Below are 14,968 nucleotides of genomic sequence, written 5' to 3' on the forward strand. Positions count from 1 at the left end.
ATAATTTGAAAAATATGTATTCCACTTTTGCACAGATTAATTCAGTACAGACTTTAATATGCAGTACGCACTACGCACTGATGCGTCAAATCAAATCCGCTATTAAAACGTGGATTTTTATCTACGAATGCTTTGATCAATCTAGAGTTGATTTTCCTTCATAAGAATAGGTTGAATCAATCGCTCATATATAAATGTTATATAAACAATTAAAAATTAAAGAAAACGCATAAAAATTAGTACAATTTGCGATTAAAAAATAATTCTGATTTCTTTTTTCAATCATAAAGTAATGTTGATCTCTAATATATTTCTTCTCTATTTAAAAATAGAGTATAGAGAGATCTAGTACACTTAACTCCTATGATACTTGCCTTTGAGATATGTCTCCAATTCTGCAGCGCTTTGTGCCGCATTGGCAGTTCGCACCATGTGCAAAAGAGCCTGGGTGGATGACATATCGATCATAGGCGGAAACACAGGACTGCCGAAGAGACTATCCTGCTTTTGTTCTTTCGGATCTTTGTTGGAGAGCGGTGAGGTCGTCGGGACAGTCGATGGTTGCGGAGCCCCTAACGGCGCCATTAGACCAACGAATGGCGTTGCTGCAGCCTTGAAGGCTGGAAATCTCGGATCTAAACCCGGAGGATAACCGTTTCTTGGTGTGCTAAAGTAACTGAAAGAATCAATCGTCCTTGATCATTAACTTCCTATTATAAATATAAAAAAAAAAAAATACTCGGTACTACTACTCGGTATCACAATCGCACGTAAAAACATTTCAAACTTTTCAGATTCAAGAATATTTTTCTCATCTTTCATCCAATATAAAAAATGCTTTTCGTGATAAAGATGATGTATATGATATAGTAAATTATGAATTTTAATTTCTTGACATGATTCAATGTCAAACGAGAGAATAGATTCTTCTATTTTCAGATTCAACGGATTATCTAGATGCCGATTGAATTTAGGAAAGCGTAAACAGACATGCGATAAATGAAAGACTCGAATCTTCTTCTTCAAATAGTAAGGATCGCATTGTTAAAATCTATGTTCAACACTTAACTAAGCAATTAAATAATCATTTGATCTGTTTTCAACCATGTATCAGAAGGTACAAAATTAAAAATCGTATAACGTACAACGCGACAACCGGTTTCATGCAAGAGTACGTTAAGTCTCTCAAGTACTCTCTACGTCTTATGAATCTTAATCACACGAATCATCTATTTGCAGCCTTCAAGTCTTAATTCTTTTACATCGTCTCGCAGTGTTCGTCAATATATTTGCATGTTATGTTCCAACAAAAAATATATTCAAAGACGTTTGCAAAATCTTTTCTTAATCATACAAGACATTTAGATAAATTTTATGACACAACAGTAATGAAGCAGTATTTGCATGTCAATTTTTAATTGACACGTCATTGTATGGCTTATTTAAAAAGAAAATCGAAAGTGATGTTAATGTTGTAATGTATGCCTCTCCGTTATGTTAATCTCGCAACCTATTTACAAGGATTATAACTCTACGATGAGTAATCAAAAGTAATCAATAAAATGAGATGGACGTACTCGTTGGGGTTGGCGTTGTTGTACTTGGCGGCGAGACTCCTCATAAAATCACTATAGTTTCGCCCCATCATCTGTTCCATGTGCTTGAGATGATGAGGTGGCGGTGGACCCTCGGGTCCTCCCAAGGGCGTAGCATTTGGCGGCGTTCCCGGGTGACTCGATGAAGAAGGCGTCACGCTCCTCGACGACGTCGAGTTATTGTCAGGCGTGAGTCGTTCCGTTTTAACCTGCAACGTGATAGGATTGCCTTTCTTTAAACGAGACATTACCGCGCGCAACCGGATGCAATAAAAAGGAGCAAAACGCGCAGCAATTAACCGGTAATAAAAAGAATATAAACAGAAGTATTAATTAGTAAACGGAAATAACGCGGGGGCGATAGAAGTATAAGCGTTTAACGCTATTTCATTTAACGCTAAAAAGAACAGATTAATAATTACTTGCAAATGCAAACTTTCAAGTACATTCACTTAAAACATTAGATTAATATAAATTATATTACAATTTTAATACCATATAAGATATATTTAAATATAACAAAAAAACATTTTGTTATATTTCATTATAAAAGGAATATCCCACTTCAATTAATTTTAGCATAGTACACGAAAATGTGCTTCTTGTAACTTTTATAGTCCTTTATACAAGTTATTATTTAAACATTACAATATTTAGCATCGATTAATTTGTTAATCTATTAATGTAGGTTAAAATGAAAATATTCAGTATATCGATTCATTTTTTTAACAGCCGTATTGTGGCTCATCATAAGATGAAATGGCATCTTGGGATGACAATATGTCACTGCTTTTGTTAGGATAAAATGCTAGTAGTCATTTTCTCTAATATATACGTTAGGGCGCTATAAACAAACGTTTTGCCGCATAATTCCGCATAATTTGTGACAGGATATTCATATTGACAAATATTTAATAAATAAACTTATATGTTTATTTATTTGCTTATTATTGTATTATATTAATTTACTGTTCAATTCAAAATTCTGAATAGAGAGTACAGTTTTTTAATCCATTTCTTTCAACGGATTGAATTTTCTTGATTATATATACTGGAACATAAACTACTTGTAACACTATGCAAATATAAAATAAAACAAATATCTATTTATACGTTTAATACTTACACATTACATAACTTTCACTTTAAAAAACAGTCCAAAATGTAATTGGATAATATCTAATTATTGCAGTAGATGGATTCACGATGACTTGTAGAAAGATATATTTATGCTGTTAAAAACATATCAAAGTTAAAAATGTCTCAAAGTTTATTTTACATGTTGTATAACTTAATCTATCGAAGTTATTACTTATATCCTTATATTATTTATATTACCTATATTATGTTACAAATGTTTATTTTTATCATAAAAATCATTAATAATGTGTTCTTGCAGTAAAAAAGAAAACAAAATAAATTCTTAGCATTTTTTTTATATGTGATATATTATCCATTTTTCAGCACTTTTATTTTTAATAATAAAGAATGAAAATATTCGATTCCAATTATATACAAATAATAGATAAAGGATGGAAGAAAAAGAATATTAGTATGTAAAATTACTTTAAATTGAACAAATAATTATTCAAAAATCTAATTTCGCTTCAGTGTGGCATATTCACCCCCCACTTACCCTATATACTTAGACGACGCAAGTAGGGTTAATAATTTGAAATTGTTAAGTGTCCTCGCGTAAAGTTGTCAACAGTACGTCTGCGGATTATTCATTTCATCTTATCCATGGCAACAATAATTTTACTATCTTTATTACCGGTGTGCTTCATGTTTGAATGCTGAAGGCCACAGAAACAATGCATCTTTAAAGAAAAAAAGAAACGCTTTAGCCTTTCCTCACCATTGTTCTCCGTGTGGAACTAAAAACTGCTATGTTTAAAAAGATGCATTTAGAATATATGGCTAATAATACTAATAAATGATTAATCGAAAAATGGCTTAAATGACTTTTTCCATATGATTAGTTACACACGCAGCAAAAATGTTCATTACAAATAATTAAAAATAAAAGAAACAACGCGGGCAACACTGAATAACGAGCCGAGACAGATAATTATCAATGATAATTATTACTGCTTTTATAGTAAGACCAAGTCTATTGTATCGCAGATTATCATATCCTTGATTTACTGCCAGCGCGACTATTTAGCACTAATGAACAAGCTTCATTTGTATACACAAAAAAAAAAAGGTTCCAGCCTTCGAAGCTTTAGTTATCAACGATGGACCACGCCTTCGACTGTGAAGGACGCTTATCGGCAGTTGCTGAGCACAATATGTCTCGCTCGGACGAGATGCGTGGCGATAGGAAATATTCCGGGTGCATTAATTCCCGGGAACAGATTGCATCTGAGATATGGTAATGAAGGCAACGCGTGGCGTAAGAGTTGACTCCTCTTCGCTCGGCACGGCGAGAGAACGCGCCGTGACACTAAGAAGAACGAGAGTCGATTGGCGTAGAATAGGGTTCCCGAGAGCGTAGTCCGAAGACCGCGGTAGAGACTATGGTAAATCTCTTTCTCGCCTCCAGACCTCTTCCTGACAAGGGATCGCTTCAGGCTCAAGGCGCGGGCACGATCCTGTATAGTATATATATATGTATACACCTACATTTCGAATGAGTCTCGCTCGGTGTGACCGATACGTGCAGATCTAGAGAAAATACGCAAGACATGACAACTGTACGAGCAAGAGAGCCTCGAAATTAAAGCGATCGTTCTCTTTCAATGTAATTAATCATCATTCGATTATAGTAGCTGCATAAAACATACGTTGTTGAATAAAATAGCAATATAAACCGTTACAAATAAATGATTAAATATATCGTACACATCTTCTAAATGAAATCATATTTTTTTTCCTTTTAATGGCTGTGTTCAGCTTTGTAATTATTTGCAAAATTCTTTAATAAGATTGATTTTGTCGTCAGTACCTTATGGGATTCAAATGTATAATAAGGTAATTATATTTAAAGAATTTTACAACAGTTACAAAGTTGCTTTTTTTTCGTTAAGCGCAGCAAATATAAAAAAAAAGAGAATATCTCGTAACAAAAAATTGAGTTACATATAAGATACATGACGGTTTTCATACTGTAAATTTTTTGCATATTCTCCTGATTTTTTTCTAAATAATCTCAAACGAGAAAGATTAATCTTCCTCCATTCTTACTCATCGATTCTCTCAATTCCGTTCTAGTGGATTACGGATGCCAAAAGTTATAAGTCATGATAAAGCTTGCCACACGGGAGATTAATTTCTCGAGTTGCTACTATTCCTCAGAGAATACTATCTTTCCTATTTGTATAGCTGAGCTACGAGAAATTCTTGCGCGTCATGAATCGACTGTTCTTTTTACCAATGATGATCAATTTTTTACCATCGCAGCTCTAAGCATCGCAAAGACAACCCTTTTTTTTCTTTCTTTTTCTTTCAGTCAAGTCGTTTACAGAAGCGCCCTGCCGGTCGACGGATGTCAGCGGCGGGATGACACTGCGGCTTTCGACGCGGTTGACATAGTTGCTGCATGGTTAGCTTTGAACGGGACTCTCCGTGTACAACGTGTCCGGGCTACCGCTCGAACTACAGGAGCGATGGACTCTCTCGTCGAGGATATCTCCCGAGACTAGCGCACGTGTCCCGAAGTGGTACGCGAACGCTCAAACACTCCACTTGACGGAAGAAGTCAAGCGGGTCTCTCTGTCTCAAAAAATTTGTACGACAAATCTCGCGTCCTCGCGGCGACTCGCGTCTTTCTCGTCGAAAGAAAGAGAAAAGAAAGGAAGAAAAAAAAATAAATAAAAATTCCGAACGACGTTCAGTCACGCTACGTCAATACGGTAAGGCGAATGTCGTGTTTGCCTACGTACGTAGAAGTTTTGTGTACCGTTGTGTCAAAATTTTCATTCCATCGTGGACTTTTTCAAAAGTGGGTAAATCAAAGATGAAAGAGCAAAAGTACGATTTAAAGTAGAGATATTAGATGTTTAATTATAAAAAGGTAATTACTTACTTGGGTAGTGTCGAGACCATTCTGGTTTTGTCGCCTCCTACCACGTGGGGGTCTGGGGGTTGCCGCACCGGACAGATGGGTGCCCTGAGGGCTTCCCCCCCTGGCGTCGACCGCTGTGTTTGCTGCCAGGGTGGCCCCGTCGTTGTTTTCCGTGTACGTACCTAAATCCGCCGCCTCTCCACGGTCGCCACCACGTGGTCCTGTGCCCGTGGACACGTTCTCGCCCGACACCTCACCTGAAAACGAAACACACACACACAAGGGGATATATCAAATTTCGATCCGCTTTTAAAAAGTATTAAGCGCGCGCGAGATCTTCGTCCCTGTATGATACGACCCTATATAATTCTTAAGCCCGCTCGGTTTTATCAAGTTATATATGAAAGATTAAACCACCAAGTATTTCCAAGACACAAGACGCGATTTTAAGAAGCTATTAAGAGATTTCAAATGACCAGAGCAATGACCCTGGTAGAGCACACTCAACTCCAAATTTGGACTTTTGACGAGAAGATAAATTCACCGTATTTCAACCAAATTTGTGTCCCCTCAGGATGGCTCGAGTTTCGTAATAATGCGACGCGGCGGTCCGCGTGTTTTACGTCGTAAAGCTTTCTGAACGTCTCGCCGTGTAAACGGCGTCTTTCGACACAGAGGGAATTTAGAATGAAATACGTTAAGAGAAAGAGGGATAATCGTATAGAACACGATTGCACACGGTGGCGGTACTAGCCATTCGCACGCGAGATTTACGCTCAATAAATGGCCTCTACCTGGCGCCATTATCTTCTTGATCAGAGACGCGTATCTACCGACGTAGAGCGAAACGAAAAACAGCGTAAAGGTGCGGAGAACGAAGAGAACCGAACGAGAGAATCGAGGAGGTCACTGTCCACTGCGACTACCTAACGTATCCAATAAATTCTTGTCATCGTTAAACGCCTGGAATTTTATGGAGGTAGTAACTCGTCCGTATCGCCGAATTTACCAGCTGATACGATCGGCCGCGATTAATGCAGCGATGGTGTCAGCAACGGTGCCAGGAAAAGATACGAGAACTTTGTATTTCGTAGCGATATTTCCGGTATTTTACACCGGTATTTTCATTCCAACGAATTCCTTGAGTGCGATTATAATTTCATGTGGCGTTTCGTCATATCAACAATTGTTCCATTCATGACAAATATTTCTCAGGTAATAATTGAATAATGTTAACCGTTTTCCATAGTAAGGTATAAGAGACTCAGTTAATTGATTCGTGCTTGTCAGATTTTTGTCCAAAGTATATCCACAATAACGGAGAACAAGTGTATGTTAATCGTACCTATATACACAAATGTCCTGATAGTAAAATCGACAGCGTCGGAAGTACACAAACGGATATTGCGATTATTTTTATAATGCGTCAAGTTAGCACCTCCAACAGGCTCAGCTCGGTTACTATCTCGGATTATATTCTACAATCCGGTTGTAGAAACGGCTTCGCGGCGTCGAGCGGAATACAGACCGAGGTAGCGATCGTAAAAGCCACTTCTATGACACTCACTGCCAAATGTCTTCATTATTTTGAGTTAAAATATTTACAGCTGCCCATAAAAATTCCATTAGGCAATGTTTGCTAGTGGGAAAACCATCGCCCTCCTCAAGGTGAGGTGTTCGAAGATGCTTCCGACGCATCTCGTCATAAATGACATCCAAATATAGTTATAAAATTGGAAAATATGCGGGCAACAAACATTGTACGCATCGTTTCGTGACGAATTAGCTACTAACGAGAACGATATAATGGTTAGATGACACGTTCGACGGGAATATATAATTTCGGAATATATAATTTAATCAATTTTATAAATGAATTTCCATGAAATGTCGTTGGCTGAATGATTTGTGGACTGCTAAAGATTTTATAGTAGCCTATTAATTACACACAGTAAAATGGAGGGAATGTAAAATACATTTCATGTTTCGATGAAAAGTATAACTATAATTTCACTTTATTAAGTTGTTGAAATCATAACGTACCAGAGAAATATAAATCTCTTGAAATATAAATTTCTTGAATGTAAATTCCTGTTTAATAGGAATAAGAAGAATATATTAACTATTATTTCAACATTTATCTCTTGACTGATTCCATAATCATCGCGTTTCGCGTAACAAGATTTTTTTTTCACATTTTCTCACGATTTTTTTTGCGAGTTGGCGGTAGCGCTTCGATGGCACATACGACAAACATCGTAACTTCAGGAACTTTCAAAGCAGGGAGTCATTGTTTAAAGATCGTCCGCGTTTTGTTGTCTAACTTTGACTTAACGACATTTACATAGTAGTGCAAAAATGATATGCAGCTGCACTCGTGGGATTGGTTAAGATTCGAACTGAGAGATAGAAATATACAGAAGAGTGTCACTTGAGTTTTACACAATTTTGTCACAAGAAAATACAAATACATTATAAAACAATATAATAAAGTTAACAACGGAATGAGGTATTTTGTAAAAATCTGATGAGGAGACGGCCAAATAGTGTTACATACAGATTTAGCCTAACTTTAAATGTTTAATACTTACTCCGCCCCCCATAAATTAATAAACAAGTGACGCAATATTTAAGTATTTATGAGAAAGGAAAATAGATAAAATTAACGGATTTTGGCCTAAATCATAATATTTTATTTTTTTCTTATACACTCTTGCGAGTCAAACATTAATTGAGTTATTAAATTTTCAAATGCGAGTTTAAAAGAGAGATTATAAGGAATTGTTTTGAAAAGAATTTGAATTAATATTTTTTTTTCATTTTTTCCAGTAACATATTACTAAATATACTGCACTACATGTATCGTTTAAAAATATTACAGCTGAGTAGTTTGCAATAAATAATATTCCCTGAAAAAGTTTGAGTTCGGAAGATTTCGTTGCGTGCAAACGAGGGATGTTAACAGCAGCGAAATACCTATGGTGAATACTAAGAGCTACGTAAAGTCCGAGTGTGAAATATCGTAACGACGTGTTAAAACGAACTAATGTGCAGCGCACGTATCTCCCATGACACACCCGCTGCGTAAAGCCCGCGCTTCGAGGTTGCATTCGCCAATGCAACGAAAATGCGATGCGCCTGAATCGCGACGTCTCACTTTGACGGCTCAATGACAAAGCGGTAGATCAATTTACTAAATTAAAAAAATAACAGACAAAATTCAAAATCTCTTTTCCCTTCTATTAGTATTTTTAGTTCAACGCGACGTTGTACTGTACATTTGGCAGAAAACAGAAAGTATAACGTGGAAAATGTGCGTGGGAAAAAAAGCGATGACAACCCGCTGGCGTGCCGCACAAAAACAGTAGCTCGCTTCTTGATCTCATCCGCGATATATCGCGTATCTTGAGATACGCGTGTAATTTACCGGTTTTAGTGAAGCTACCTGGATAACTATTTCGTTCCTGGGCGAGACAGGTTTCCACGAGAAAGAAAGCCATCGGAAGACATCGAGATGGAACACCAGGAACTTATAGTAATCGCGTACAGCGTAGTCATAAATTATCCAACGCGACCGTGACTAAAATGAATTGACCTTCGAGGTCGAGTACGAAGTGCCGTCGCGTCGGGAATAAAACCGGCGGCCTCTCCGGCTTGGATCGCTGTTAATTATTCCGGCGTTAAGACTTTCAGAAATTTCACCGAGTTGGGAATTTTTCCACGATCTCGTGGACGAGATTAGAAGCGGACCGGGAAAGTTGCGTAATATATCACGCGATATAGGGATCGATCCAGCATCCATCTCCGGCACACAACGGAAAACGACAATAGGACGCTTCCGCGCGACGCATTGTTCAAAGAATGACCTAAAGATTCATCAGCGCGAGTTCTCATACATGTGAACATACGTGTGAATTAACGTATTTAATTGAAAAGTCGTGATACGAGCGGAAAAACACTGATACTAGCAATAGTGTACTAAACTACGCTGATCAAATCTAACGGACATTAAATTATTCTTTGGCGCGTCCCGACGTATCATTGATATCAAACATGATAAAAATTGCCATTTGCGAAGAGCATTACATTACGCTCCATTACACGGATAATAGATTTTTTATTGCCGCACTGGCGAACCGGTGCAATAAGTTGAAGTGAAACAAATGTACAATATATTGATTTCACTTCAACTTATTGCACTGTGCGTACCAGTTCAGAAAGTGCAGCAATAAAAAAACACACCTAATATTTCAGAGAGGAAGAATTTAGTACTGCATCCGCTACTCAAAGTCGATGCTGTTCAACTTTCCCCTTTCGTGCTCTTTTCCTTTTATAATATTACCTACCGTAACAACGATAGATCGGAGAGTCTCACGGGTTTTCGATCGATCCGCTGAAAGCGGAATCCGCCGGATGCGGGCCGCGTACACGGCGTTTCTTCCGGCCTCAGCAACGCTGGCCCAGCAAGAGACTACCCACATTCACTTCGCTGCGCTCGCGCTGCGAAGCGAAGCGACCGGGTCTGCGTGTGCGCATACGTGCGTGAAGTGTACGCGCGTGGTACGCACGTCGTACGGACGCGTACGTCCGCATCCGGGGTCGGCCCGACGCTTAATGAACGATCGAACCCGGTTCTACGCGTCGCGCGGCGCGTAGCCCATCATTACGAGCTACTGCAGCGAGGAACCTCGCCTTTGTCGTTCCTTTTTGTCCTCTCCATTTTCATACGCCTGACTTTTCCCCCGCGACCTCGCGTAGCAGAGCTGCTGAATGAAAGATGATTCTATTTTTCCGCCACGTGCGCGAATCATCTCCGGGATCTTGGCAATCCTGCTGAGTCAAGCGAATTCAATAGTACCGCGAGCGATCTCATCTCGTTTGCGAAATGAAAAAAATGCTGGAAATTCTCTTTTCTGCCGCTAATGATATATGTATTGTGCATTCAATGGAAACGTGTCGTAGCTCTGGATAATTATAATTTTGTAATGAGAATTACAAAATTATAATTATTAAGTACTTTTAATGTTTGATTAGAGAAACTAGACATTACAATAACGTTACCGCGCAATTCACTTCTCCAATGTAAATTAATCATTTATCTCCTTTGACAAAAATTTATGTTATTTGATAACTAATGATGTAAGTATAATAATATCAAATTATTTCAGAAGAAATGATAATCAGTTATCGTTCTGAAAAGCATGAAAAGATCGTAACATACGTAACATATTATACATTATTGTCATCATTAATTATCATTGATTTATCGCAACAGTTTATTGTTGTCTAATTTATAGCTCATAATAGATAACGATGATTGTAATTGACTTCAACGACCTTTAAAGGTTGCAAGTGACAGTTCAAAGAGAGATCAGAATTATCAAAGCCGCAGTTTAATATTGACTATTATTGTCCTTTTGCTGGACATTAATTTTTCTAAATTCGCTGAAAGTTGTAACTAACTGGACCAAGAGTTACGTGAGATAATTTATAGTTATATAAGTTATATAATAGTCACTTCGAAGCAAGTAACTGTTAATGAAAAACTCTTGGAGCAACCGCAAATATATCTTTTTTCTTTCACATAATAAAAAAATAGATAAAAAAAAAAGTTATATTACATCATGTCCCACCAAAAATGAAATAATAAATTTATCAGGTAGATCTAGTTGAGAAAATAAAGCACACGCGAGTACCTTTAAAAAATATGATATCACATAAAATCGCTATCTTTCATTATATTAAGGTGGTCCTCCATAATTCCTACATATATCGTAGGAATGATACTACGACAAGGATAATACCTGCCGTCCATGACGACCTTTAAAGGCCGGACCGGCGAAGAGAGCGCGAGAGAGCGAGAAGAGGCAGGAAGAGATTACTGTCGCGGCGTTAACACGATCAACGCCGTCAGCAACCACGCGGTCGTTGCTGGATCTCCTCTCGGCCGCTGTAAACCCACCAAGTAAGTTATGCGCGACCGGGAGGGCCGTCTTGCGCGCCATTAAAGCGGGTTATGCCCATTTCAAGTGGAAAATCATAAGCACCGCAAATACGCCGTCATTACTGCAGACGCGCGCTACGAGCTCGCCACTTACTTTGTAATCATGACTAATGCATAATGTAGGAGCGACCGTACCGCACACGCTTCTCACTCTCGTCTATGCACGCGACTCGATGCGTGCGTATGTGCACGCCCGTTATGCGAGGGTGCCTCCTGGATACCAAGGTGGGCGATGGCACCCTTCGTGAAAAGCGAAAAGTATTCAGAGGGAAAGAACGTGCTTGCCGCGACGCTATCACGCGGAATTGGATCTTGCGGTATGACATGAACCAAGGACGGAAAAACGTAGTCGTTACGTGACACACGTAAAATTTCAAACGCGACGTTAAGTCGTTTCGATGATGACCGAGGACGACCGACATTGCCGATTCATTGCTGAATTTCATTTCTGTACGATGCACATATGCGTGTCTTAATTAAACGCAAGGAAGAAATTACTGTAAGGTCAGGTGCGTAAAGTATCCTCTAAATTATCAATATCTATATTATTGCATAAATATTAATGATCATCTGAAGGCTACTAGTTATAAATTGTCGAAAGAAGGCATTAGTAATATTGTAGAAAAAATAGTAATATAAGAGTACTGAGCATCCAGTGATCGATTAAAAATCGTATAAAAGATAGAAGAATCTCTTATTGTAGTGGTAGGAAGAGAGAGAACTTTTCCTCTCGTTCGTCGAGCCTGTCCATCGATAACGGCCGCGGCTTCTAGTGAAACCACGTCTTTGTCCCTTCGATGCGTAACCTTGGTCGTGCAGAGAATGGTCGAAACAGCTGTTTCAAGTGGGAGGCCTCTCGCGAAACACAATGGCGTTCACGTGAGGCGCAAGCGTTTATTAGCCGACGCGGCTGGGAGGGAACGAGAGGACGTAGCGATTTATAACCAGCAACATAAGTAGCAGCGGCACCAGCAACGGCCAAGAGACGGCAATAGCTGGACTCACCATAGTACGGCCCGAAGGTCGCGTGACGTCGATACGATTGCGTCTTATTAGGAATCACCGCGTGTTCGACTTTACGTAGGAACGCGATGCTTGTGCGCCGACGCATTCCTGCAACTAATTAGCTCCAGTTGTATTTGTCGGGACATTCGCGTGCAGCACTTCTCTCTGGGGAGAAGATCCATACGCCGATTTTTCAGACTCTTCTTCATCTTCTCTTGTCTAGCTGCGCGTTTTCATTTCTACTACGCTACGTTGTACACTTTATGATTTATAAGGTCCATTCCTCTCAGCATCTCGTCATCCTACACGCCTTCCTGCCATTTCTTTTTCCTCCTACTTTTCCCAGAAGAAATCCGCTCGAAAAATAATGGATATTAGATTTACGCGAAATAATTTCTCGTTCCGTTATATATAGACGGAAATAAAATTTTCAACGCTGCCGCTAATCATTGATTCGCTGAAAGTATATAAGTTTGCAGCAAAAGAATTTATCGCGAGTCACAAATTTTTGGGATTAGTATTTGTACACATATACGTCGTTTCTACTTGTCGGTGCAAACGCTTATTTCACAACCAGAAAATTTTCAATACGATTTCCACGGAGAGTCCACGTCACGTACGCGCACGTATTACGCTATACCTTTTATCTCCTGTTTTTACGATCCGCCTATACGTTTCCCCCTTCTTGTCTTCCTTAATGCACGGTGCATGGTCTTTTATGGTCGCTCGTCAAGACATCGCGACGATGGTGACACTGTACGTCCGTCAGGATCGCGCACCTGCAAGGAGGTCAGGTTGCGCGACATTACACTCGGCCGCGAAAGCAGCCTCCACTGAGAGGATGGCAGATGGATATACGCTAGCTTTAATTTATATGCGTAGATATTTCTTCAAACTACCATTTTCATATTCGATAATTCTCAACTTGGATTCGAGCGCGTAACTTAATTTTTTTACGTAAACAATTGAAATCCTCATAATTTCCTTACATTTTATATACTACATACATATATTTGATGATTTGAAAAGGAGATGTCAATTTATGAGACTTCCTCATTACTTCAAGGTTAATATCATTAAATTTTATGTTAATAAAAAATTTCGTTTTACGAATCATTAAAAAATATCAAGAGTATATATATATATATATATAGAGAGAGAGAGAGAGAGAGAGGATTCGATGCTTCCTCGCAATTCCCTGAATTCCTAGCTTCTCGCGTTCCCTTCGAAGTCAGAGCATCCGACGAGGACCCAGAGACTTGGGGTACAAGAAGAAGATATTCTTCCTGCGGTTCGCCGCTTGTTCCGCCGGTGGCAACGGGCGAGCGGTGACCTCCGTACCCCACGGGAGCAAGAAAGACAGAAGCACCTGGGAAGAGAGCACACAGCGAGAAAGGGGCGAGAGAGACGAGAGAAGAAAGAAGAGAAAGAGAGAAGGAGCAAAGGTGCGTTCCTGCGTGACGTAGCTTTCGCAGGCCATCACGCATATGTTACCCTCCGCGAGGGACACGTACGCGCTTACAATACGATCCGCGGGGTCATTCCACCGAGTCCTCTCGGACACCTCTTCAGCTTCACCGTCACCGCCATCGTCCCCGTTGTTATGAACTTTGTTCCACGTTCCTCATTCGCTATTTTCTCAATTGGCGTCCTCTCGAAAGCCATGCCTTTCCTAAATTGCGCTCGCGTGCATAAGCGTTCGATTATCGGTTATTTCTCTTTAAATCTTGAAAAAAATATCCTCCTCTTTTCTTTTACAATTTTGTTACAAAGATTGGGCGTAACTCTCGTGTAATCTTCGTCGGACAGAGATGAATTCGGACAACGATGCTTCGACGTGACGAATCAAATAGAAAGCCCCAATTTTCATGGGGCTTTGTGATTTTTTTCTTCTCACTCCAAAAAATAATGAAGAATAAAGTTCGGAAATGAACCTTTAGCGTAAATGCATGCTGTTTCATATATGAAAAAATGAAAATATTCTTACACGCAAAGAAAAGTGCTTAGTTTTTCTCTTGCAACGAGAAGAACGCTCACACGATAAATCGAATTTACATGTCCAATAACGTGATGCAAATCTTCCATTGCATCGAGTCGTACGTCTTGGCACCGTTTCTCCTCGTAGCTCTCTGTCTTTTTTCTTCCCGGACACGTACGTTTAACAAGAGAGCGAAGCAGGTTGCGGGCGGATGACAAACAAAGAGCACCGTGACCTCGTCGCCTTGTGCGTGAGGTGCGATTAGCGCCAACGACTCTCTCTCTCTCTCTCTCTCTCTCTCTCTCTCTCTCTCTCTCTCTCTCTCGCGCGCGCGCGCGTGCGAGCGAGCAAACGAGTGAGCAAGCGAGTCGTCGGGT

General features: G+C 39.4%; 1 protein-coding gene across 6 annotated transcripts in view; it reads right to left on the reverse strand.

Moving 5' to 3' along the window:
* LOC105151266 (uncharacterized) overlaps nt 1-14,968 on the reverse strand; it is a 131,239-nt gene that overhangs the window by 50,949 nt on the left and 65,322 nt on the right. For all 6 annotated transcript variants that reach the window (XM_087414006.1, XM_087414005.1, XM_087414004.1 and 3 more), the window contains 3 exons: nt 5,626-5,861; nt 1,578-1,804; nt 375-676 (listed from right to left, as the gene is read on the reverse strand). In XM_087414006.1, the coding sequence (XP_087270132.1) occupies nt 375-676; nt 1,578-1,804; nt 5,626-5,861 (765 nt within the window). The remainder of the gene's footprint in view (nt 1-374; nt 677-1,577; nt 1,805-5,625; nt 5,862-14,968) is intronic.

The sequence above is a fragment of the Acromyrmex echinatior genome, chromosome 15, assembly GCF_024713525.1.
Source record: "Acromyrmex echinatior isolate Ae372 chromosome 15, ASM2471352v2, whole genome shotgun sequence".
Classification (NCBI taxonomy): Eukaryota; Metazoa; Arthropoda; class Insecta; order Hymenoptera; family Formicidae; genus Acromyrmex; species Acromyrmex echinatior.